General features: G+C 34.9%; 4 protein-coding genes across 9 annotated transcripts; 2 read left to right on the top strand and 2 right to left on the bottom strand.

Moving 5' to 3' along the window:
- Positions 1 to 1524: 1524 nt before the first annotated feature.
- LOC101206526 (eukaryotic translation initiation factor 4B2) lies at positions 1525 to 5687 on the top strand. Its single transcript, XM_011651195.2, has 3 exons — positions 1525 to 2878; positions 4487 to 4954; positions 5281 to 5687. The coding sequence occupies exons 1-3, from the start codon at positions 1770 to 1772 to the stop codon at positions 5297 to 5299; spliced, it is 1596 nt and encodes a 531-aa protein (XP_011649497.1). The 5' UTR covers positions 1525 to 1769; the 3' UTR covers positions 5300 to 5687.
- A 1629-nt stretch (positions 5688 to 7316) lies between these two features.
- Positions 7317 to 13463, bottom strand: LOC101209288. Its single transcript, XM_011651194.2, has 7 exons — positions 13169 to 13463; positions 12987 to 13087; positions 12736 to 12906; positions 12466 to 12636; positions 12210 to 12389; positions 10661 to 11123; positions 7317 to 8839 (listed from the first exon to the last, which is right to left on the bottom strand). The coding sequence occupies exons 1-7, from the start codon at positions 13326 to 13328 to the stop codon at positions 7860 to 7862; spliced, it is 2226 nt and encodes a 741-aa protein (XP_011649496.1). The 5' UTR covers positions 13329 to 13463; the 3' UTR covers positions 7317 to 7859.
- A 277-nt stretch (positions 13464 to 13740) lies between these two features.
- On the top strand, positions 13741 to 17985 carry LOC101206771. Of its 6 annotated transcripts, none has more exons than XM_031881217.1 (15): positions 13741 to 13893; positions 14242 to 14336; positions 14438 to 14543; positions 14710 to 14871; positions 15555 to 15659; positions 15900 to 15983; positions 16048 to 16163; positions 16275 to 16376; positions 16463 to 16576; positions 16674 to 16730; positions 16851 to 16917; positions 17020 to 17073; positions 17173 to 17247; positions 17367 to 17402; positions 17557 to 17985. In XM_031881217.1, exons 2-15 carry the CDS (start codon positions 14317 to 14319, stop codon positions 17674 to 17676), a joined length of 1218 nt encoding a protein of 405 aa, XP_031737077.1. In that variant the 5' UTR covers positions 13741 to 13893; positions 14242 to 14316; the 3' UTR covers positions 17677 to 17985. The 6 variants fall into 6 exon arrangements, with proteins under 6 accessions (XP_031737077.1, XP_011649494.1, XP_031737078.1 ...); XM_011651192.2 differs by having other exon boundaries at positions 14426 to 14543; XM_031881218.1 differs by having other exon boundaries at positions 13748 to 13893; positions 14250 to 14336.
- Positions 17986 to 21508: 3523 nt separating this feature from the next.
- Positions 21509 to 22872, bottom strand: LOC101209535 (ethylene-responsive transcription factor ESR2). Its single transcript, XM_004143012.3, has one exon. It carries the CDS (start codon positions 22784 to 22786, stop codon positions 21710 to 21712), a length of 1077 nt encoding a protein of 358 aa, XP_004143060.1. The 5' UTR covers positions 22787 to 22872; the 3' UTR covers positions 21509 to 21709.
- Positions 22873 to 25696: the final 2824 nt, after the last annotated feature.

The following is a 25696-nucleotide window of genomic DNA, read 5'->3' as shown; positions in this document are numbered from 1 at the left end:
GAAAATCTCACCTTGCAAAAACCAATTGATAACTTTAAAATGTTATCAAATAATCTATCTAACTCAAATCACACCTTTTAAATAAACTATAAATTATTAACGGGTGGCTTTTCTTCATCTTTCTATTTTTCTTGATGATAATTTCATAAAATTTTAAGACAGAATAAATTCATTTATGTTCTTTTAGTTGATTTTAAATTTTAAATGAAATGAAGTGAAAATACTAACATACTTAGGGATTAATTAACAAGTTGATATGATTGAATTAATCCTTTGATAGATGCATAATGACGTGTAAAAAACCAACTCACAAATAAAAAAGTCTTCCATTTAAAAACACAATAAAACTCTTCAAATCAACTTATCATTGGTCTTTAACATAGCTTTTTTCTTTTAAAATAACTATCTTACAACTTATTTTAAGAAATAACATAGCCTAATTTCACGAAAAGAAAGTAGCATAAACTATATATATATAACTTACGATCTGTTGATATTAGACATAAAGGTGAATATTATGAGTTTAGAAGCTAATAAGTTGGAAAGGTGATTGAAAAGAGGGAAACAAAGGAGGTCTTATCGCGGGTAGCTTTAGTCCTATAGAAAGAAACCTCTTTAATAAAAAAGAAAAAAGAGTCAAACCTAAGGTTGAAGATATAAATTGTTTTGCCTGCGATTTAGCTAATAGTGAACCACACCCTTATTTATTTCTCTTTTATGTGTTTGTGTTCTGTATTGGCTGATTTCTTAACTTTTTGTTTTTTGGTAAATAAAATTCTTACTCTTTAAAAAAAAAAGAACAATAGGTGCACTAAGTGGACAGAGTGTTGTATCTAAAAGGTCATTATTGGACTGATGAAAAGCAAAGAAGAAAGGGATTTAATAAGAAGAAAACAAAAATGGAAGACAGCAGTGAACGGAAGTTTAGTATAAATTATAATGAATTGTTATTGTTATTATTTATTACGATCGTGCAAGTAAATTGAAGTGAAGTGGATTATTATTATAAAATGGGATGAAATAAACTGATAACAGTTTCTCGAAAAGATAAAAAGAAAGCTGACAGATTATTCACAGGTAATAAAGAAATTTATAGGTTAAGAAACTTGTTTATGTATGTAATGAGTAAATAGTGTATGTAACCAAAGCATGTAAGAAGCAAGTATTTAAGTGTATGAACGAAACCTCAAAACTAATGAAGGTTATAGAAATTACCAGAAAAAGGACAATAATGTTTATACAAAATTGATAGATTAACGAAAAGTAATTGAGAAATTGATAGATTGATTTGATTTTGTAGAAGGGATTGGGTTGGTTTAGAAGTTAGAAGTACACCCGCACCCGCACCACCCGCACCACTTGGCTGTTGATAGTAAATAAAAATCGCGACCGTCCAATAGGTTGAAGTCAAGAGAGAGTGGAGATGATCGTGTGGTGGTGAGCGCGTGAAAGGCAAAGTCCAATAATCTGCATTCTCCACGACTCCCCACTCACACACACACTCCTTCCTCCTCTACAATTCCAATAGGGAACCATAAAAAGGGAAGAGAGATTTGTATAAAAAAAAAAAATCCTTCTCCCTCCCCTCACAGCGACCGTTTCCCTTTCCTATTTCAATCGCATGTTCTCTGAGCTCCGGCTCCATTAAAGGAGCCTAGCTCATTCCCCCCAAACTCCTTTTCTTCCTTCCTTTAGATCTCTCTTCTCCCTCTATTTCGATTCCTCGATCTTCACCTTTAATCCAAACCCAAACCCAAACCACACATAAAATGTCAAAACCCTGGGGTGGAATCGGAGCCTGGGCCGCTGATGCCGAGCGTGCTGAGGCTGAGGAACGGGAGGCACAAGCTGCTGCGGCTGCCTCCCAATCTGAATCCAAGAATTTCCCTAGCCTTAGGGAAGCTGTTAGCACCAAGCCCAAGAAGAAGAAGATGTCTCTCTCGGAATTCACTATGGGAACCCTCACCGGTCCTGGCACCGGAGGTAGGCTAACGGACACCCAGGGCTTGACTCCGGAGGAAATGATTCGCCTTCCAACTGGTCCTAAAGACCGCTCTGGTGAGGAAGTGCGTTCTGGCCGCCTCGGTGGGGGATTTCCTACTTATGATCGCCAAGGTATGTCTGCTGGCCGATTTCGAGACCGTGATGAAGGCGATGGCTCCTGGGGTGGTGGTCGACGGTCGTATGGTGGCTTCGACGAGGAACGCAGAGGTCCATCTTCTAGGGCTTCTAATTTTGATCAACCTTCCAGGGCTGACGAGGTGGATAATTGGGCAATGACGAAGAAATCTCCCACATTGGATTCGGGTCGACAGAATAGGTATGGGTCGTTAGGCGGTGGCGTGGGTGGGATTGCATCTAGGGCAGACGAGGTCGATAACTGGGCGAGTGTCAAAAAGCCTATCCCATCGAGATCCTCCACATTTGGTTCTGGTTATCGTGAGGCGAACGAGCCTGATCGCTGGGGTAGAGGCCGTTCGCGTGATAGTGACACAGAACGACCCCGATTAGTATTGGATCCACCCAAAGGCAATGTCGCTACAAATGAAGCAACCAGGACAAACAAGCCAAGTCCTTTTGGAGCAGCAAGGCCGAGAGAGGAGGTTTTGGCTGAGAAAGGGTTGGATTGGAAGAAGTTGGATACAGAAATTGAGGCCAAAAGAACCAGTAGGCCAACCAGTGCTCACTCTAGCAGGCCTTCGAGTGCTCAATCCAGCCGTTCGGAGGGTCCAGGATTACAGGGCCTAGAAAATGTGGCGAAGCCGAGGCCAAAAGTCAATCCATTTGGGGATGCCAAACCTAGGGAAGTTCTGCTGGAGGAACGTGGCAAGGACTGGCGAAAGATAGATCTGCAACTCGAGCATCGTGCTGTTGACAGGTCCTAATTTCACTTTTAAAAGTGTTAATCTCTATATCTATCTGTTATTGTTCAGTGCAGGGTACAATTGATTGGTTTTCTGATTGTCATTTGGTTATTTTCCGACATGAAGCTAGCTAGCTGGAGCTGTTCTATTGAGAATTAGTTTTTACTTGATTTTTCACTTTGCAAAGGTTCTGACAGCTAGCTGCCTATGTCATCAGCTGAGTAGAGTAATTTTTGGGGTAACCTTCCTAATAATTTATACTTATGATACAAAGGCGTTGCTAGGACCTACGGAACAAATTAGCATGTATGATGAACAAGAGATGATGACCTAGCTATAACGTGAGAATTAGAACTTGAGTGATCATATATGTCTTACTTTGCTGTTGGGGTCGTTGCTTAAGAATTGGTTATCACTTATCATCAGGGAACAACAAACCAAGAATTGACGGAATGTGATTTTCTAATAACTTTTGGTTTAGGGTTTAGAATTCTGGTTTATATCCAATTTACCGCAGGAGCTCTCATAAATAGTCTATTTTGTCCCTTATCGTATTTACCAAAGACTGTACAAAGCAGCCACCACTAGGCCATGAGGAGCGGAGACTCCGAAACTTCTTCTGGACTTTGGTCATTACCTTGGAATAGTCTGATATTTCTGTCATTCCAAATCAACCACATGATTGTTCTTGGGACATGAAGAAAATCTTGGACTATCTGAATGTATGCCTTTGAGAAGTAAATTCATCCAGAAGACTTCGAAGAGGAGAACCGTACTCCAATTAAAGACGGTAAATAGTCCGGCCCAAATATTTCAGGGGGCATATATAAAAGACATAAATTGATATGGAAAGGCAGCGGATAGAAGTGCCTTTGTGATTCATTTGCTTCTTTACACAGAGCACCGGTTTGGAGATAGGGTGGGACAAGAACACCTTCTCTATAATCTATCATAAGTATTAATTCACGAGTGACTAAGTTCTCAAAGAACTTTATTCTTATAGGGATAGGACTTAGGAGATTAAAATGCTTCCAAACAGAATTCTAGCTAAGCCTCCAAAGAAAGTCCCTTGTGTAAGCTGGTAAAATGTCTCCAAACAACTCTTGGGAAAAGCCCAGCACAAATGCTAAGCTGTGAAGTGGTTAAATCATTAGATCACATTTACTTTCAAATGAATTGGACGCCAATAATCAACCGGTCCATCAGAAAGTGGTTTTCTTAACCTCTTTAGAAATTCATTATATGTTGACGACTACATTTTAGAAAATGTATGTTTTATTGATTATTATTTGAATGCAGGTACTAGAAATTGAACCAATACAAAATAAAATTATAACATCTGGTTTTTCTTCTAGTGTATTATTTTTCTTTTTTGTTCCAGGAATCTTGGAGAGAATTTTCTTTCTAGCACGTGCACTTAAGTTTATGGAATGCATTTTTATTTTTTTTAAGCAAAAGAAAGATGAAAAGATTTTGTTTAAAGTTGGAAGCTTACTTTATCACCTCAGTTGACATAGGTGAAAACACCATAGGAGTATATTTATTATTATACTTTGAATTGCTTGATTTTCTAGTCATCGAGGTGGTTTGTCTCTTAACTGTGTCTTACTCTTTTACCACAGGCCTGAAACAGAAGAGGAAAAGATGTTGAAAGAGGAAATTGATGTCCTAAGAAAGGAACTTGAGGAAGGGTTATCTCTGAATGCTAACAAAGAATCAGTGCAAGAATCTGCTGGAGAGATGCAAAATCTGCGTGACAGAATTAATAAAAAAGAACATGAACTGGAGACGCTGGTCCTTGATTTGGATGACAAAGTTCGCTTTGGAAAGAAAGCCACTGAAAGACCCGGCTCTGGAGCGGGCAGGGCTGCCGTCTTTCCAGAAAGACCTGGCTCTGGAGCAGGTAGGGCCACTGTCTTTCCAGAAAGACCGCCTTCTCAAGGATCCTTTGACGAGTCCAGAAGTTTTGAATCTGTAGATAGACCTCGATCACGTGGCACCGCAGATGTATGGAGTAGACCCGCTGATGATAGAAAACCAATTCAAGGTGCCAGAGATAGAGGGTTTTTGGGCAACAGAGACATGGAGAGGTTTGGATTTGCTAATCATTTTGTTCTTCTCTGTTGATTCTTGGTTCTTAAAACATTTTAAATGTTTTATTTCATCCGCCAGAAATACCAATTGCATATAGCTGAAAATGTTTAACTAAATTTTCGTACTTGGGATAAAACGCATCTTCTAACAGGTGCAAGGGCAAAACATTACTAAGTAGCTCAAGGGCGGGGGGATATTTTTGAAATTTTGGGCTTGTTCATCGACCACCTTATTTGATTTGTCTATTTGTTCCAAGTGATTCTGTTTTGCGAAATTTATCGTTTTGAATCTCTCAAATGTTGCATTTTTGTTCTTATTCCAGGTCGAGGGATAGATGGTAAGCTGCCTTGTGGATACCATTGATTTACGATCTACTTTTGAGTATTGGAAGCTAATAATACATTGGTCTCACTTTTTACGATGGTTCTTTCTTTTTTTTTTTTTTTTTTTGTTCCCTGAGCTCTGGAAATTGGAGCGAGAGTACTAGTTGTCTGGTGCCAAACTTTTGTTACCCTTTCAAACGATGTAAAATTGCTATTTCTTAATTTTGTTGAAATTGAAGAGCCTGTATTATGGTTAGGACTCGAATATAACCAGACACTTGGGATTCACTAGTTTATTTTTTTTCTTCTTCTTCCTTATCTTGTAACAGTCATTCTGTGTTATACAGCTACTAATTTGGTTCATTTTAAGCTCATGGACATGTCAATCTAAGTTGATTCATTTGCACGTGGAAGATGTTATGAGCTGCTGCTTTTCTTGCCTCATTCTTAGGAACAAAATGGTCAAAATTGTTGTTTCAATCATTGGATATTATGAAACCTAACCTAAGGGGGGGGTAGGTACCAATTACCATTCATCTTTTGGCTTGCTTGCTTGCTTCTTTGACTTTTTATGGAAAACTGGTTTTATAAAACTGGTTTTATACATAATATAACATAAAACTTGTTTTAAGGAATAATATGTATTTTCAAACATGCTTTTGGTGCACATTGGTTTTGGTTACTTCATTACCTAAAACATTGTTTAACAGGACTCAAATTTGAGTAACCACGAATGAAAATGGCATATTTTAATATTGGTATTTACTATATTTTCGAATATGATATAATTTTAATATCTTCTTTTTAGGAAGAAAGCATTACTTAATCAAAATCAGAAGTCATGTTGGAATTGAAATAACAGAGCATCTCTTTTAGGTGAAAGAAATAATGTAATAAGATTGTTTAAGAAGAAAGATAAAATGTGACCAGACGACATGAGTAAGAGAATCTAAACTATAAAAAATATTGGAGTATTAAATTGTTTATTTCGGTTGGTGGAACATATCTATTAGAAAGTTAACTTAAAAAAGAGTTAACAATGAGATAATCCAATAAAGTTTATGTTAATCATGGAGTTGAGAAGTTTTAGCACTTAGTTTAGTGAAATAATGACTTAAATATCAATATGAATGAGAGTTGTTGGCAACTTGGTCAGGAAAAGAACAAACCATGGCTACCAACCAGTAAGCTTCATCTAGATTTTTTCTTCTTCCTATAAAGATGAATTTCAATCCATGCTCTTTAAATAACATAACTTCTAATATTGTTAAGGTGGAAGAAGGCTCAGCTATCTAACTAGCTATACAGAAACAATTGCCTTATGTGGAAGATGTTAGATATCAGTCAACATAATGTGAAATCTTTGAAACACAAAGAAATGAGTGATCATAAACTGCAGATGATCTCGTACAAAATTTTATAAAGTTAGGTTGCAAAAATAGTTGAGAGATGCAAAAAAGAAAAAATTGTTGGTATGGATTACTGTTAAATTTGAATGAACATATATTATGCTGGAGAAAGTTAAGCTGACATGGATAAGCATAAACTGTTGAGGAGATGGAGATTTAATTAGAATCAATTTAAAGTGTATTTTATACTAATTTAGTTTCATAGATGTTAGGAATACATCTCTCAAATCTCACAAGTTCAAAGGTTTTTAATTCTAAGAGTTATAAATTGAATACTTTTACCTCTGTCTATGTGTACGTACCAAAAAAGATTAAAATAGTAATAAAAGATCTCAAAGGAACTGTTTTCAATGAAAGTCATTCGCTAAGCCAAAGATGCTTTCAATAAAGAAGTGAAAGTTTGACTAAAACTGTGCCTTAATTTTTCTCCTTTTTTTGGTGTCATTATATATATGTTTCAAAGGATAGGAAAAACGTTACACAATGTTAATCCAATCGATTAGAAATTCTCTCACAAAAATATTGTATAACTGTAGTTAGGAATAGGAATTAATATAAAAGAGAAAAGAAAAAAAGGCCAAAGAAAGTGATAGAAAAAAGGATAAAGTAGAGTGGTGAAAAGAATGTAGAGAATGTAAATATAGATGTTATGATATTCATGGAGATATATTCATATGGTAGCGTAGACAGTGCAATGAAAGCTTATAATATTTAGGCTTATAACCAAACAGAAAACTAAGAAAAACACAAATAAAAATAAAAAAATAAAGGGGAGAGAGAGAGAGAGAGAGAGAGAGCACAAACCGGTGACTGTGAGATTATAATGGACTGGTGATGGGCAATGAGGATAGGGATTGATAATTGGGGATGAAGATGATTTCCTATCTGGCATGTCTAATCCTGTCCTTTTATAATTCAATCCCTCTATTCTTACCTCTTCTTTCTCTCTCTTGATGGGTCCATTTTGTTGTTCATCAATTTTCTAAAATATTCTTTTTTTTTTCTCTCTTTCTCTCTCTTTTCTCTGTTGTTGTATTCTTTGATTTTTTCTTCTTCTGGGGAATTGGAATTGGGAGCTAAATCTTGTTCATCAATTCTAAATTTGTAAACTTGCAGATAACCCAGTTTTGTTTTTACCATATCTTTGGGTTTGCATTATCCAGCATTCTTCATTCAATCTTCCAAGCATAGAGAAATAAGCAAAATTTGGATGATCCAGCAGCATGTTCAACCTCTCCAGAAGTAGAAATAACTTCTCTAATGGACATTCCTGTAGTTGATGTTAAAGAAGATGTTGGTGGAGGAGTAGGTGATGTTGATGGAAGTGATGATGATGGAGATTCAGACCATGATGAGATTGGCCTGAATATGAAAAGCCCGTATCTTGGACCAGAACCAAACAGCCAATCATGAACATCCCAGTAAACTTCTAATCTTGTTCTGCTGATTAATATAGATTCATTGCCTCTGAATTTCCAATGAAGGTGTTTGATCTTGATTGCTGGTTGGCCATCGATCCTCATCTCTAGTTCTGGGTCGAATGAATCGGATAAACTGGGATTTGTATTGTTGACATTGATGAACTCAATTGAGATGGTGTGGAGCTTGCCTTTCTCATGGAACTGAATTCTGGTGGAGAACATTTTCTTCCCAAATACATGTTCTTTCTTTGAAACAAGAGTTGGCTCAATCAAAGCTGGCCGACAACCTGTCTTTCTGAAAGCATCTTTCTTGAGATCCCCAATAAGCAAAACAACTTCCTCTTCGCAGACAACTGCTACATAGTAATCTGACTGTGGTTCTGTCTCTCCATTGAATTTAGCACTCTTGAGGTCCCAAACCACATCCACAGCTCTTCCTTCAACTTCAAAATGCTTAGAACCTTGTTTTCTCCAGAAGTACCATGGCTTCATCTCAACCTTACATTGATATTGCTCGTTTCCTTCTGGTCCTTGAACACAGATGGAAAGACCATGGAGTAACAGATTCTTACACCAAGTCACTGTGATTAGACGACACTGACCAACGATCTTTGTTTGATACACTGACATAAACACGCTTTGGCCTGATCGGATTACTGAACCTGGATCATTACTTGCCCTCTCCCCAAATGAGAAACAAGCAGGAATTCCAATTGAATCGTGCATGGCTTACAAACCTAATTGTGTTTAGAAGATGGAAATGATGACAGTAGAAAGCAGAAAGGAGGAGGCTGAGAGAGAGAGAGAGAGAGATAGAGAGAGAGAGGATCTGGGCTAGAATATCATTACCCTTGTCCCAGAGATCTATTTCATGGATGCTGACAGACAACTTCTTGGCAGTATGTGCATAGGAAGAGGAAAGAACCCATTATCTGAACTGGCAGCTCTGGAATGTGGAAAAGGAGGGACGAGGAAGAAAGAACTGGACACATTTTATAATGGAAAACACCTTCTGCAAGCTGTGTTGAGCATTTCCATGTTCCTAAAAAAAAAAAGGAAAAAAGAAAAAAGAGACTACGGAAATAAAACTATTTCTTCTGCTGTATAAGTGATTTGGCCTCAATAATGGGTATTAACGCCTCCCATCTCCATAAAACTTAGCTTTTTTCATGCACGGTAAAAAGCAGACAAACCCCATTTCATCTAATGTGAAAATCCCTCAAAAAAGGGAGGAAAAAGAATTGATAGAAGAGGAAAGATTTTAGGCAGTCTTGGAGGTACACAAGCATGTGAGTGAGTGTGACTAAGAGAAAAAAAGAAAAAAGAAAAAAGAAAAAGAAAAGAAAAAGGAACTTCATTAAAATCTGAAAATCATTTGGAATTACTATGCGGCAGATGCTATTCTAATAATATAATGAGATCGAGATTTGTATTTTTCACCTGGGTTTCTCCTCCCCTGTTTGAACTTTGGAGTGGAACTGTTGGGAAAAGTGACTTGGTAAGGAATCTGAAAGATAGATAATGTAGAAATGTAAAAAGAACTGTAGTTTAGGTAACAGAGAAAATGGTCCAGCTTCAGTATTCACTGTATGAGTAACAAGAAGTAGGATTACTTTGAAAGTAGAGAACAATAAACCATAACCCCACTTGTCTGCCGTTGAACATGAAACATATAGAGAAGAACCAAAAAAATATCAGACACATCTTCAACTTCCCTATATCCGAATGACTTGTGAGTCATTGTATGTGACCGCTCCAAGGTTATAATTATTATGTTCAATAAGAGCTAATGAAAGATGGGGATGGGGCTAATCCACGAAAATTCTTTAAATTATTTAGTGTACTCCCCTCGACCATCGCCTCCATTTGAATTGGGTCAATATTCAGCTTCACAATCCTGTATTTTAGTCCACTGTGATTGACCCAACACAGTTCTGCAACAATAATCACTTAAAGCAACAGCTGTTTAGTCCTGAGTTAAACATTTATCTTCTTCAAAACTTAACACATCAGTAATAGATTTGCTGTGAGCAAATAATTTCGCATTGTACAACAAAATGGAGATGAAAAGGATGGAGCATTACTGAAAAGGGGCTGGTGGGATGAAATGCTAATTGGTGTAGACGTTCAAAAGCACCAAACACTGAATAAAGAAGTTTCTTTTTCTTAAATTATTGGCAATATCAATCAAGAAACACATAGTCAATCACTACAAACTTGCCACCCTCATCATGAAACCAATTTCAAAATATTGATAAATATATAGTTTTTTTTTAAAAAAAAGAAAATAAATGTCTACAGAACCTAAAAGAGAAGAATAATTCAAGAAAAAGTTCAGCATTTGATTCGTAGTAGGAAGAATCAGAATCTACCCGGCTGGTTCTTACTTTGCAAACCAAAAATGAAATAATCAAATCTGCTTTTTGTACACGTCTTTTCAGTTATCAATACACAATGGTGAAAGTTTCACTTTTTTCTTCTTTTTTTTTTTTCCATAGCTAATGCCAGTTTCAAACAAACTTACAGGTTACAAGAACTCTCAGATCGACTCTTGCACCTAAAGTATTTCAAGTCGATTACCATTACAGTAATGTCATCCAGACTACCCCTACTCAGAGCTAGATTTACAAGTTCCTTACAAGCAGCCACAAGTCTACTGGAGGTTGGTATCTTCCTATAACAATCCTTATTCTCCTTAGGTGAAAATTCTACCTTCATCTTTTTATGTCTGACCAATGATATTCTCCTTGATTTCGATCCAGGACTTTCAATTTCGCAAGCATAGTCATATTCACCTTCTTCACAGCTTTCCATTGGCTTCTCACAGATTGAAGATTGGCCCACCCCCACTTTTGGTTGCGTGACTAATGAAACTTTCCGTACTTTTGATGCACTTGGATTTACAGAGCAACAATTATGACTAATGCTTCTCAAGGAACCTTTTGATAGCCCAAAACTTTGATCCATCAATCGCGATCGCGTCACAACATCAATAGCCTCTTGGTTTTCCACCTATGAAATTTTGTAACTTCAAAGTTAAACATCAATTGCCAATAAACAACACAATCATTTATCCTCTGATTGATTGATATTCACAAATTAGTTTCCTTCTTAAGCAGTTAAACATTACTGAAAAACTCCCCCCAGGTATCATGAAGTGATTGAATAACTAAACAGATTTCTTAGGACTTCATATTTTGTTGAAGTTTATTCCCTGTTGATGTCGTAGGAAATCAGGTATTATTTCTGGTAACTAAACTCGAAGGTCAATCAACTGCTCTCCGAATATAGAAATCTCATCTCAGGACAAAAATTCACTATGGTATCCTCATAATTCAACCCATTTCAACACATGGTCCACAGAGAGTACTCTCACGTGAACATGATGCATTTTGCTGAATATTAGTAAAAGATAAGGTGACCAAGTACAGATGTATAAATGTGAGGGTCTATATTATCTTTTAATATTCATTTTTAAAAAGTTATTTTGGAAATACTTTTGTAGCTATTCACACAGAGGGGCTTTCTTTTGTAATCTATTTTATCAATCAATGAAATAGTTTTTGTTTCCTATTATAAGAAAAGCTATTTTGGAAATGAGACAGTTAACAAACTTAGTTCCAAATATATGTCTTAATAAAGATGATTTTATTACAACATGTCAGATATACATCGTCTTTGGAAGAGCTGGTTTGAGCTTGTTTCTTTCAGGTTGTATTCTCACTCATCATCATTGAAACGAAACTTTCCTACTCTTCACTCAAAACGAGAACAATTTTTAAAAGTGATCTCATTTAGAACTTTCATAATTTTCATTTTTAAAAGTTCTTAATTTAGTAAACTGAAAATCTATTCCTATGAAGAAGCCATTTACAAAACAAGGGAGATGAGTTATCCCAAGGGATTACAAAAGGCTTCACATTTTTTTAGTACAATCGAAGTGGAAGAATTGAAACACATACTATATACTAGTTGAGCCGTTTTTCACCTTTTCAATTGACACGTACAAATTTGTTTGCAAACAATCTCTTTAAGAACATAAAATTTATATATAAAAAATACACTCCCATGCATATGTATATGAGAATTCATCCATACCTTTTCCCATAGCCCATCAGTGGCCAGAACTAGAAATTCCATGTCTTCACTAATAAGCAGGATCTTTGAATCAGGCTCTGCAATCACCCAGTCCTTCAAATGAGCATCACCAATGCTTCTAGAGACAGAAAGAACTCCATGAACTCTCCATGCCCCCCTATGAATCTCAACATATCCACCCTACATCACAATTTCGAGTTCAAGTTCATTGTATAACCTTGCTTTTACACACTGTATAACAGTGAAAACTTAGTACCTTGTTTTCTATTCTTTTACGCTCATCCTCCTGTTCAACTCTATGGTCTTTAGTTACTGCTTCAGCTACTCCACCTCTAGAAAGAACAGCCCTACAATCTCCCAAATTGGAAATAATAACTTCTTCTCCTTGTATCAGAGCTGTGACACAGCAGACACCACTGCCTAAACCCTACAAAATTATGGGAATTTTAATTCTTATAAGACAGTAATTCAAGTTAGACAAGAAAATTGCAATGTAAGGAGAAAATATAGCTGCATTTGAAATTACCAGATTCAAGAAGTTTTGGTCCGTTTTCAAGAAAGCAGCTTTAACAGCATCCTCCTTATTTGCAGATCCCATGCAATTGGCCACCACTTCAAGTATGTTATTGTGCAAATTATCTGCAACAAATGTCGCTGCCTTCCTACCTCCATGGCCATCATAAACGCCAAAAAAGGCCTAGAAAGAAAAGACAAGTCAGGATAGACCTAAATTAAACCAAGCTGCTAGAATTTAAAAAGAAATGGAAGTTCAATAACATTATTTAAGTGGCCTTTCAAGCAAGGAATGATCTTGTGAGTATCTTCCATGAACCTCTTCTTGCCCTTGACGGAGAAAACCCCCACATGATCTGCAAAATCTGCAAAGGCAAAGGTAAAGGCCACAATGAGGAGTAAAAGAAGAAGTTAAGGAGAGTAGAGTAATTGAAGTTCACAATTACCAGTGGAAGAGAAGGAATGAGTTGGGGGAGTGGCATCTTGATCAAGTTTGTGGGGATGAATCTCCTGAGGCTGCAACAGGGTAGGGATCTGAATGTTGGCGGGTCTTTTCCTCTTCAGGCAACAAGAGGAGAGGCTAAATCGAAGATCAATTCCACTCATCTTCTTCTTTGTCCAACGGCTATGAAAAATTTGAGCGGAACTTTTTAACACAAACCTCACGCCTTGCCCATTGGGACGAATAATATTATGGTCTCAACTATCAACTCAACGGTCATTAAAAGAAAAAAAGCAACTTTTCTTCCTTTTCAATTTTAATAATTTGATTACAGATTTTGGAAGTTTATGTTCATATAAATCACTCAGGTTTTTTACTTGGTTTAGATTCTAATGACAGATAAGGTGACTGAATTTACAATTTAAAAATGAAAAAGAAAAAGAAAAGGAGAGTTATTTATAATTTAAGAAGTGAATTCATTCAATTAGTTAAGGAAGCATCCGTGATGTTTGAATATTTGAGTGAAAAATTAATTACGATGGGTCGCAGTTAAGTTTGAAGACGTGGTTGACTGAGTTTACCACACCAGCGACGGACCTTGGAAGAAAGCTCATCCTTTCCATGGAAAAGAATTAGAATTTGTTTTCTTTGAGATTTCAACTTGATCCACTTCTTTCTTCTTCCAGATCTTACTTGTTGCTCCATTTTCTCGTTTCTTAGTCTCCCTCGGTTAGTTTATTTCTCTCTTTGATCTTTAATTCTTTTTTCTTTTCAGCTCCTTTAAATGTCTTTCTATATCTATGCTTCTGCTTTCAAATTACGATTTTTCCACTACTTTTTTCGTAATTGTGAAGTCTTCGGTGAGCTGAACCATGGGGCTCTTTAGTTTATTGCTTCCAATTCTCTAGTCCCATTTACGAGTTTTCAATTTTCAGTTTATTTCTGTAAGTTTTTTCGTTTTTTTTTTTGGGGGGGGGGGGGGGGGGGGGGGAAGGGGCTGTTTCCAGTTTTTTTTTTAAAAAATTGAAATTTTCTTTTGCTTCCAAGAATTGGATTTTGATTGAAGTCCTTCTTCAGTTTTGCAGATAGACTTTATGTGAATTTGGCTTGCACTGCTACACTCTAAATCACGGCGGAGGTTTGGATGTTAATATGGGCAATTCGTCACGCAGGTCCAGAAATTTGTCTTTTCCTCTTGGAGATAAATTATGTTGTATAAGAGTATGAAGCTGTATGAAATCTCACCTTTTTTGGTTTGTAGTCCCGTCAGTAGAGTACCCAATGACGCCTTGAAGTCGAAGCTTATCGTAGGTGCATTTGTGGGAGCAGTAGTTGGCTTCTGCATTGGACTGTCATTTCCAGTGTTATCATTAACTAGAGTATGAACACTTGGCTTTCCACCCTTTCCTCCTCTCTTGGATTGGAAAGCCTTTTCTAATTTCTACTGCTTTACCTCCGAATTCATACATTTTGGAAATTCTTACTTTTTTTCCTTTTCTGGATTCTTTTGTATAATTTTTTGTTTTATTGTTCTTAATTTCACAGCTAAATCTCCCATCCAATATTTTTCCAACTGTTGGTCTCGCCTATATTGATGGAAGAAGAAGCTCAGACCGCTCCAAGGAGTTATTTCTCGATGTTCGGTCCTCTGTGAAGAATAATAATAGCAACTCAAACCAAACTCAGACTTCGAACGAAACATCAGTGGTCATTTCCATAACTCTAACAAACTGTCCATGACTGCTTGCTTAAAAAAATTAGCTGCAATTAGGGACCTTAACATGTTCATGTCTGGTTTCAATTGCAGATGGGAAGTAGATTCACGTGCTCATTGAACATTTTCTTCCTTTTCATGCTTTGTCAAAAAAAATATTATGTGACACATTGTGTAGTGTTCATTTTTCGTTTACTGATAGGAGGCTCCAAAAGATGTGGTCGTTGGAGTAAATTGTGGTGTAAAAGAAATAAACTAGAAATGTTAAAGCAAATGATAAAGCGCCTGAAAAATTGAATCACGGTTTTCACTCGACCAGACAAAGTGGTTTTCCAATTATGACAGATATCAATTTCCGATATTTTACAGTTGAATGCTTTTCCTTAATGAATGCCTTGTCTGGTTTCTGTATTTTGCAGTTTTTATGTGTCTATATATATATATATATATAGATTCCCGAGTGTTACAGACCAGTTTAGTAAATTAGGTAGAATAGATCTAATAGATCACCACAGATCTATGTGGTTTAAATACTGTTTTGTCGTTTCAATTGTATATTTGCTTAGCATGGAGTTTTAGATGCTAATTGATTAGCATTCTTATGCCTAAACCATTTTCAATGTGATCGCTGTCTACATTTTTATTGATTTGCATCTCGTGTTCAATTTTTGTGCAGATTTGGGTCCCATCAAATCCTAGAGGTGCAGAAACTCTTCCTCCAAAAATTATTTCTTCTGAATCAGATTTGTATGTACGTAGACTGTGGGGCAATCCTAGTGAGGTGTGTATACCTGCGAATTATGATGTTTGTATGAATTCAACTTCTCCTCAACTACCACTGGATATATCATATAAGTCTAAATTTGGTAATAATTTCCTTTGTGCAAGCAATGTCTTACTATTATTAGAATTACATACTGGGAATTGTGGAAGAGCTGTAATGTTAAGTTAGATTATTGATAAACATACTTTAGCAGAGTCTTAACATAAAGATAAAGATTGATCAAAACGACCTTTGCAGGACCTGACCACCAAGCCGCAGTATCTTGTCGCTTTTACAGTTGGTTACAACCAAAGATACAATATTGATAGAGCAGTCAGAAAGGTCCGTATATGTGTATCTTTGTACGTGTTCATGTATTTGAGAGATTGATTATGCTTCTCAACAGTTTTCAGATAATTTCGTTATCCTTCTCTTTCATTATGATGGACGAACATCAGAATGGGATGAATTTGAATGGTCAAAGCGAGCTATTCATGTTAGTGCTCGTAAGCAGGCCAAGTGGTAAACTATTGCCAATATTCTTTTTGACCCTGGGTTTTGGGGGAATTTAATTCATGTTCTGGACCATGTTCAAATCATGTTTTGATTTTAGTTTTCTGTAATTCTGCCAAGGTGGTATGCCAAACGATTTTTGCATCCTGACATTGTTGCGCCATTTGACTACATTTTTATTTGGGATGAAGACCTTGGATTGGATCATTTTGATGCAGACGAGTGAGTTTGCTACACTCAGAATTGATAATGTTCTTTGTGTTCTACTTCTACTTTGTCTATTAACTAACACAGATAATTCAACACAGATATATGAAGTTGGTAAGGAAGTACGGCTTAGAGATTTCACAGCCAGGTTTGCAACCAAGTAAAGGTTTAACTTGGCGAATGACAAGGAGAAGAGATGGGAGTGAAGTTCACAAGTAAGAGTGGCAAGACTTTGAGATTAAACTTTTTTCCTTCGGTTCAGAATGATGATATTGGCTGTATCCTTCACTTATTTCACTGAACTTTCTCCAGAGATACGGACGAAAGACCAGGATGGTGCATTGATCCTTTTTTGCCTCCCTGTGCTGCGTAAGATATGCTCTAGAGTGTTGCTTGTTCACATTCATTGTCATTCTCTATTTTCACTGATTCGATTCTAGAAGTTGTAGCCTTCTTATAAGTTATATATTCAACATTTACTTCATGCAGTTTTGTTGAGATCATGGCTCCAGTTTTCTCCCGAGAGGCATGGCGTTGTGTTTGGCATATGTTACAGGTTTCTGTTGGTTATCCCCTCATTCCCCATTTTAAAATCCCTCCTGCATTCTTTTCCATTGTAATTTGTCTGATATCTTACAGTTTTTGGTTTTTCCATTAGAATGATCTGGTCCATGGTTGGGGTCTTGACTTCCTACTCAGACGATGTGTGGATGTGAGGGCCAAACTTCGTCTCACTTTCTTCTTTGATTCAAATATCGCTATTCGGAGATTCAAGTGGCACTTCCACTAAAATTTATTTTTTTCTGAACAGCCTGCACATGAAAAGATAGGAGTTGTTGATGCACAGTGGATTGTTCACCAAGGTTTGCCTTCACTTGGAAGCCAGGTAAAAGGAAAATAATTGGATATATTTCCTCCCCCATTTTCCTTGTAAATAACAGTTTTCCATATTGGTGAGTAGAAAATTTAATTGGTAATTACCTCCTCATTTTCCTTTTCCGGCAGGGAGAATCACAAAATGGAAAGGCACCATGGGTAGGGGTATGTGAAGTTCTCTGCGAGTCTCATTATAAGGCCGAAACTCTCTTGTTTTTCTTAATAGTTGTTTGTGTCATGTCAACCAAAGAAATATAATCATTATATTGATTGTTTACTATTCTATGTATCTACTGATATCTTATGGAAAATTTGTTAGGTGAGTGAACGGTGTAGAAGAGAATGGACGATTCTTCAGAGTCGGTGGACAATTGCCGAGAACGCTTACTTAAATGATGTTGAGGATGGGGTCATCCCTTCGCATTCAGTAATGCATTAGAGAATAGAGCTAGTACTCTTTGATTTGTACTATAGTACATGTATACTAAGCCAAGGTTTAACTTCGTAAGGTGACATGAGAGAGCCAAGCTCTGAAGTGATCACTTCATCAATTTTTTATTTGTACAATTCAATATTCGAACTCCTTCATTTTGTAACATGGTCACTAAGAATACAACTCTCAAAGGCTGCTTGTATTTGAAACCTTGCTGTAACCAACCTGATAGTTAGAATAGCCAACAGCAGAAAACTTGAATCGCCTTTCAATTCTGATTTAAATGACTCAATGAGATTATTGTTTGTTTTGGTACCTTAAACTTCAATGTGAGACTAAAACATGGAAACGGTGGTGTGAAAATACAGTACTGTAGGATGATCACCATAAAAAATGAGTGGTGTGATTGACAAAGCAAATAACTTGGCGATGGCTGCAGTCAGAATTTCAACTTGCGGACATGAAGCCCGCACCAGGACAAGCCGGCATAGGTGGTCGGTGGTAAGGTAGTTGATGGTTGATATATAATTGAATCTTTCTCTGCTTTATGAGAATATAATTTTGGCTATCTGCTTCATATTCTCCATTGAAGACACATTTCAAACTCTCCATTTTGTTTTGATAGAATCACAAAGCTTATGATAATGGTGTCTTCTGCAGTTTTATATTTTTTTCTAAAAGAATCATCAAAACATGATTTTGATATTAATTAAAATGTAGACTGAGTTATGTTGTTGACAAGTATCTCTTTGTTTGATGGTCCTCTTGTCTGTAAAATCATAATGCTTTTCTTAGTTTCTTGTTTAGTTTCTGTCTTTTGATTTCAGTTCTATCTACATATATATATATTGACAAAATAAAAATAAAAATTCAAGGTCATGAATTAAATAGTATGCAGTTTTATGTACTTTTTATAAATGAATAAGTTATACCTATTTCAAAAGTATGAATACATTATTTTGATATTAAATGCTTCTAAATAATGCACCATTATTTTCATAAGAATTAGAGGTATACTTAATTTGATCACAAATTAAAGGACTCTATTTTAATATAGTAAAATAATAAAAATATAGTAAAATGTCACCGTCCATTTACGATGGATGGATCGTGTGTTAGACTACTGTTTATCTTTATCTCGTAACGATGTATCATGACTTATTACAAATATTAATAATTTCTTTAAAATAAAATAATTAATAAAGGATAAGTGTGATTTTATTATACACATTTTTATTTTATATTGTAATATATATATAAACAAATAAAGGAGATAGATTTTGTATGTTTTAATTTGTTTACATTATAGATAGCATGTGGGAGTCGCTCTCTCACCTTCCCACCTATATCCCATACTATTTATTTTATCAACATTCTTTTGAAATATATTCAACTTTTTATTATTATTATTTGGCTACTTAATATATCTTTCTACTTATTTTTTTTAAAAAAAAAGTATTATTATTGAAAACTCCTAGAGAGAATTGAGAGAAATTAAAGAGAGAAATTTGGAGATTTTCTAGTAGATTTTCCAGTCTATACTTCCAGTGACAATTAGAAACACATACTTAAATATATATCTTACATATAAACCTAAACTAAATAAGATAACATAAAATGTCATTACATAATGTTGAGTACTCGGACATAAACATATAAACTAATTAAGATGAGATAAAATGGTATTACATGCTATTAATCAAATACTCTAACAATTACATAGAGATGAAAATCAGAGAGAAAAGAAGGAGAAATGCAAGTTGTTTTCATTGAGTACTAGAAGAGAGTTTGAAATTATGTGTAGACACATAAAAGTGATCAATTTTGATAAATAAAAGTGGAGGGGAAGGAGGGAGGGAGGGAGGGAGGGAGGGGGCATTAAATAATAGTAGGGCGGCCATGAGAGAAGGCGAAGATTTAAGAAGGAAAAGCAAATTAAAAAGAGAGTTATGTAGACACACGTGGGTGTAAATTTTGCATAAAGATAAAATTAAATATGGAGTTACTTAAAGATTGGATACATAGTATGCGAATTGCGATGCATGTTCATCATATCCCATGGGTATGGTGTGCTACAAATCAAATTTGAAATTCTTGTTAATTAATAAGATGGGTTGGTAAAGTAAAGTAAAGTAAAGTAAAGTAAAGTATAGCAGTGGAATACTTAAAAAGGAGCTTTAATTTTGTTTTGAGTACTTAGATCAAATTAAAAAAGTAGCATTACTATTATTATAAGAAAGGGGGGAGGGGAAGGGAGGGGTGTCTCTCACGTGCGCAAGAAGCCATGAATTATTACATAATAAATGCAACATCAAAATTTGTGTGGTCCATATTATATTATGGAATTTTGTAGGGAATTAATGCAATATCATCATAATATTCATAAATCTAATTTTAATTTACTATTAAATGTACTCTTATCTTTCATACGCTTCCATGCATATATATATATATGTATATATAACTTCTACCTTTATTTTCCCATCAATGCAACATCTCCCCTACCAACAACTCCATCTCTCCATTATTTCCATCCTTTTTCCTCTTCTAATTATTAATACTTTGTTTTTTGTTTATCTTTTTATTTGTCCGTTTTAATTCATGTTTAGAATCTCATATTGAAAACACGAAGGAGAGATGAAACTTTGTAAATCTGTTTTATTTAATAGGGTATTATATACCATAACCACAATGAGGGTTAAAATGGAATGGGGAATGTATATGAAGTTAATTACAACTTTTATTTATATATTCACCGTTTTTCTTTTTATGATCATTGTAATTACCTCCACATTTTGACACTACATATCTACATCTTAATTCCTTTCTAATCTTCCTTCGATAAAGATATCAAACAAAAAAAAAATTATTCTTTTATAAATAATAAACCAGCCCCATTGTAAAAAAATATTAATTGAAACTTGAAACTACTCATCGTCCATCTTTATCAATCCCTTGTAGTTGCAAACTTTAAGGGAAACTTCATCAGCCTTAAAATGCTTAAAACGAACTATATTTAATGGAAGACGTGTTTTGTTAGTTTTAATTTTAAAATATATTTGTTCTCAGAAATACTTTACTTCCTTTTGAAATGATTATAATATATTTTTGTTCTAATTCGATCAATAAATTACAAGTTTGTAGATTAAGTATGATGTTAATTAGCATGCATGCAGCTATATATTATATAAAGAATAAATCAAGTGATAAAAGAATAATCCAAAACATAATTAGATCCATATATGTTAATTAGAATAAACTCACTTATACACAAACCTCCCATCCCATGCATAAAGAGTAAAATCTTCTTAATTACAGACAGATAGTTATAAAGAAATGTAAATTTGTAAAGGTGAGAAGTAAAAACTGAATGGCGATGTAGGGGAGCATCGTTATTATGTATATTGAAGAAATTAAATTAGTAATTAGAAGAACTGCAAGTTAATTAAATGGTATAATATTGATTTAAGTTGAAAAAGAATATAGCATATGTCTCCGAACATATGACTATATTATATGGCATTGATGCATATATACCAATATAATTTCCATGCGCAAAAAAAGAAGAAGAAGAAGTAAAAGTCGTGTTCGTTTGGCAATTTACTTTTTGGACTGCACAAACCCTCTCTACCAAACCCTAATAAACCTAATGAGGTCATTTTTTAAAAAGGAAAAGAAATAATTAATGAAGGAATCACATCACATTCATGCACATAGTATATATACCAAATCTATGTAGTAAGGATCAGATAGATCGTTGTAGTTGGTGCGATGATATATGGATGGTTATTATTGTATTAAACTAATTAATTAAGTAATACAAAGGAATATGTATATATGGAGGGTAGAACAGCAAGTAAGTAATTATTTGGAGGGAATTATTTTGATATATATATATATATATTTCTTTTTCTTATACTTATACTGATGAAAATAAATAATAGAAATTAAAATGAGAAGACTTTGTAAGTAGTGATAATAAAATAAAATATAAAAACATCATTCGAGAGAGGAGAAGTTGATGATGATCGATGTGAGGTTAAGCATTTTGGAGCTTAGGAGGAAAAGGGTTTAAAAGCTCCGGACATTGGAAAATATCATCCAGAATCAAGTTGTGAGCGTCGCCAAAGAGACGGCCATGATCGGGAATATCTTGATTAATTAAGGTGGTGTTGTTGTTGTTGTTGAAGCTGTCGTCGGCCAATTGGTAATCCAATAAATCCAAATGTTGACCACTGAGATTGGCGTTCTTGTTTTCGTCGTTATTGTTGAAATAATCGTCAGAGTTGTTGGTGTTGGAATCATGTGATTTGGGGAAGAAGCCGTGAATTACCTCTTCCAATAAACCGGAATCGGGGGAGTCCTTGGGGAGAAATTCAGAGGAGTAATTTTCAGGAGGAGGGGGAGGAGGAGTTATTTTGGTAGTGCTATTATTATTAGTAGTAGTATTAATAGAATAAGAGGGTTTGGAGGAATGATTATAATTGGAAGAAGGGAAATTGAGGAAATCACGAAGGAGAAGCATGTCGAGAGTGGGAGAAGCGGTGTTGATCCTCTGTGCATGACCGGACCATAAGAAGTCAGGCCCACGATTTGGAGTTGAAAAAAGGGGCCAATTAGAAGAGTTAAGGCGTGGGAGAGAGTGTTTAGGAGGGAAATTGAAGCGAGGGATTAAGTAATCGTCGGAGGAGAGGGAATGAGGGGCGGGTGGAGAAGAAGGGTAAACGAAATTGGTGCGAGCTTTGAGGCCACGCATGGACCGTGCAGCGCAGTCGTAAGCACGTGCAGCTTCTTCAGCAGTATCGAAAGTTCCAAGCCATCTTCTTTCTTTAGACTGAGGGTCTCTAATCTCGGCTGCATAACGGCCCCAAGGCCTGCGACGGACGCCACGGTACCTCATTGTGCCACTGGAGGAGTTGTGATCTCGGAGAGTTCGCTTGAGACTAGTACCGGCGGTGGCGGTGGTGGTGGTGGTGGTGGTTGTAGTGGTGGCAGCGGTGGGAGTGGGAGTGGTGGGGTTGTTGCACTTAATTTGGTAGTCGAGGAAGGGGTTATTAGTATTATTATTATTGTCGATGGCTAAACCGTTTACACGCCTGAAGGAGTCAGCTTCCATTTTTTTTAAAAAAAGAAGGGGGATGTGATTGTTTGGAATGGTATAAGTTTAATTTGAGGGATTGAGATTGGTGTGGCTGCGGCTGTGGGGTGCTTATATTTATATAGAAGGAGAGGAGAGCATGTGGGGGGAAGACTAATGTGGGGTCGCCCAAACGAATCATCATTCTCTCATTCATCCCACAGTAACCAATTTTAATTTTCACCAAAAATTATTGCAATAAGAACTCTTTTTTCTTTTTGTTGTAAAATAATATTAACCCATTGGACGTTGGGTTGTGTGTGTGTGTGTGTGTGTGTTTGTGTTTGTGTTGTATGAGGGTGTGATAGAAAACGCGTATACATAAACTGTGTAGTCTGTACGAAAACAAAAAATATTCAAAAAGTAATATTATAAATTTAGTTTCTACAAAATAACATTTAAATAGACACAAAAATCTCTTAAATAATAACAACCACAACAAGGAGAAGTTAATCAAAAATGAGTATAACCTATATTTTTCTGTGGGTTTTCTCTCTTCTTAGATTTCTTTTTCCATATATACCAAAGTTGTAGGATTTTAAAAAGAAAATTTAACACGATACAATCCAGATTTTAAAATTTAGGAAGAATTACTATAAATATATTAAGACATTCCAATTAGAATCATACATCTAATTTGGATTTTGTTCAATTCAAAACTTCTAAAATATATATTTTTTAATACGTATCTCAATGAGAGAAAAATTTGGTAGTTGAATATGTAGCGTGCATTGACACTTTTATTTAATTTTGGAATGTAACGTTGAAACGTCAAAAAGAGGGTATAAAGAAAGAGAGCCATATAATTTGTGTCGAAATTTGTAGGGATTTCTGTGACATCTGTGGGGTTGTAATTCATATGATCTTATGTTTTCTTCTCTTTTTTTGACAACGAGGTAGATAACGTTCAAATATTCAAACACCTAAGACTTAAAAGGGCAATTAAGAATTATGCACCTACTTAATTACGCTATTTTGAATCCCATCATTTTAAAAACAAATTTTCAATGATCCCCTTTTCTCTTCGAATCTTCCGTATAGAAATAAAATAAAAATTGTAATATCTTAAATTTTCTCTAAATCAATGTTATCTTAAATCACGAATTGTCTTTACTTACTTAATAAAAAATTCAACCACCTTGATCTTCAATGAAGTATACGAGAATATAAGACCTTGAATGATTTTGTTGTAGCTTTTAAGATTATTGATGTCACGCATGATCTTATGGGATAATGTATTGCATTCTTACATAAACGAGCTTAAACCAAAATGAGATCATGTAATGTACCCACCCTCATCCTCAAGCTACTTGTTGTTTAGGGTTCAACACCCTCTCATCCTCGAGATACATTAGAAATAAATTAGAAGAGACAATCTTTTTCTACTTTTTATAATAAGAAATTAGGGGAAAATGTTTCCAAAATTAATATAAAATATATTTAATATTAGTAAAGAGTTCAACAGTAGTGAGTAATTCATAAATAAATATTGTTAATAATAAAAGTAGGTTAAATAAATAGAGAGGCAGAGGAGAATTGAAAGCGAAAGAAAGAAAAAGAAGGAAAATTAAAAGAGGATGAATAAAAAAATATATGATGGAATTACAATTTTGGAAGAGAAGGAAGAGGAAATGATGTGAGAGAGTATTATTTGATGTAAGCAAATTGTAATGGAGAATGATTTTTGGTACAATGGTTGCATATAAAACTAACTAATCTTACTAAATGAATATTTATTATATTTATGAACCTTTGTCTCTCTCATTACTCATTTCCTTCTTCTCAAATCATCTCTTTCACTCCATTTAATGCTCTCTTTCTCTCTCTCTCTCTCTTTTCCTTTTTCCTTACTTTAAATTCTCTCAAATTTCACTCCCCCCCTTTTCTCTCATCCATTGTTATTCTTTTTCTATATATATAAAACCATTCTTAACCAAATTAATTCTACTATTATATACTTGTTAGTTAATAGTAATTATATTCCAAATTAAAACAGAGATGTTATATCATGTTTGAACTTTAAGGTTGAATTTTGTATTATAAATTCCCCTACGGATTGAATAATATTTTTGGGTATATCTTTTTTTCTCTAGAGTAGCAAGTCATATAATAGTTGCCCAAATTCATTGTAAATTTAATTACAATTGCCACCTTTCTCACAGTTGCAAATTATTGTGTATTTATTTCAATAATGCACTCGTTTCTTCATCCAAACAAAGGAAACAATTATTGGAATTATAGAGGTTGGCGGTATTAACTTCTCATTACATACAAATGGGTAATAAAAGTATATATTTTCGTAGATTTATATATATATATATATACCTATATTATTTTGAATTATGTATATTATACATAATGGGTGGTAAATATGAATTAAATGACTGTACGTACAATCATGTATACACACACATATATATAATAGCTGGGTTGGGTCGTATTCTATATATATTCACAATTAATAATATGCATTCCCAATTACTAAATTAAATTACACCTTCATGCAAAATAATAATAAGTAATAAATAACAATGAAATGAAAGTATATATCCTAAGGGCAACGATATTTTCCACTTCTCAATGAAAAAGATGGAGCAATTATAAAAATTGCCAAGGAAAGGCATTATGATTGCAGAAGAAAAAAGTAATTCAATATATCATTCCTATAAGTATATGGTTGGTGATGTGATGTATGTATCAATGTATGTGGATGAGATGGGATATTTACAATAACCTTTTAGATGTGATAAATGAGGATTATTAATGAAAAATCAATAGGTACGCGAAAGCAATTAGTGAAGGCTACGAAAAGCTTTATAATCTAATTTGGCCACCCTTCCTAATGAAATAATATTAGTACGTATAAGTATTAATTATACCTCTACTCTA

Source organism: Cucumis sativus, chromosome 2 (genome assembly GCF_000004075.3).
Source record: "Cucumis sativus cultivar 9930 chromosome 2, Cucumber_9930_V3, whole genome shotgun sequence".
Lineage (NCBI taxonomy): Eukaryota > Viridiplantae > Streptophyta > Magnoliopsida > Cucurbitales > Cucurbitaceae > Cucumis > Cucumis sativus.
The sequence above is the reverse complement of the archived record's forward strand: the minus strand, read 5'-3'. Positions and strand labels throughout refer to the sequence as shown.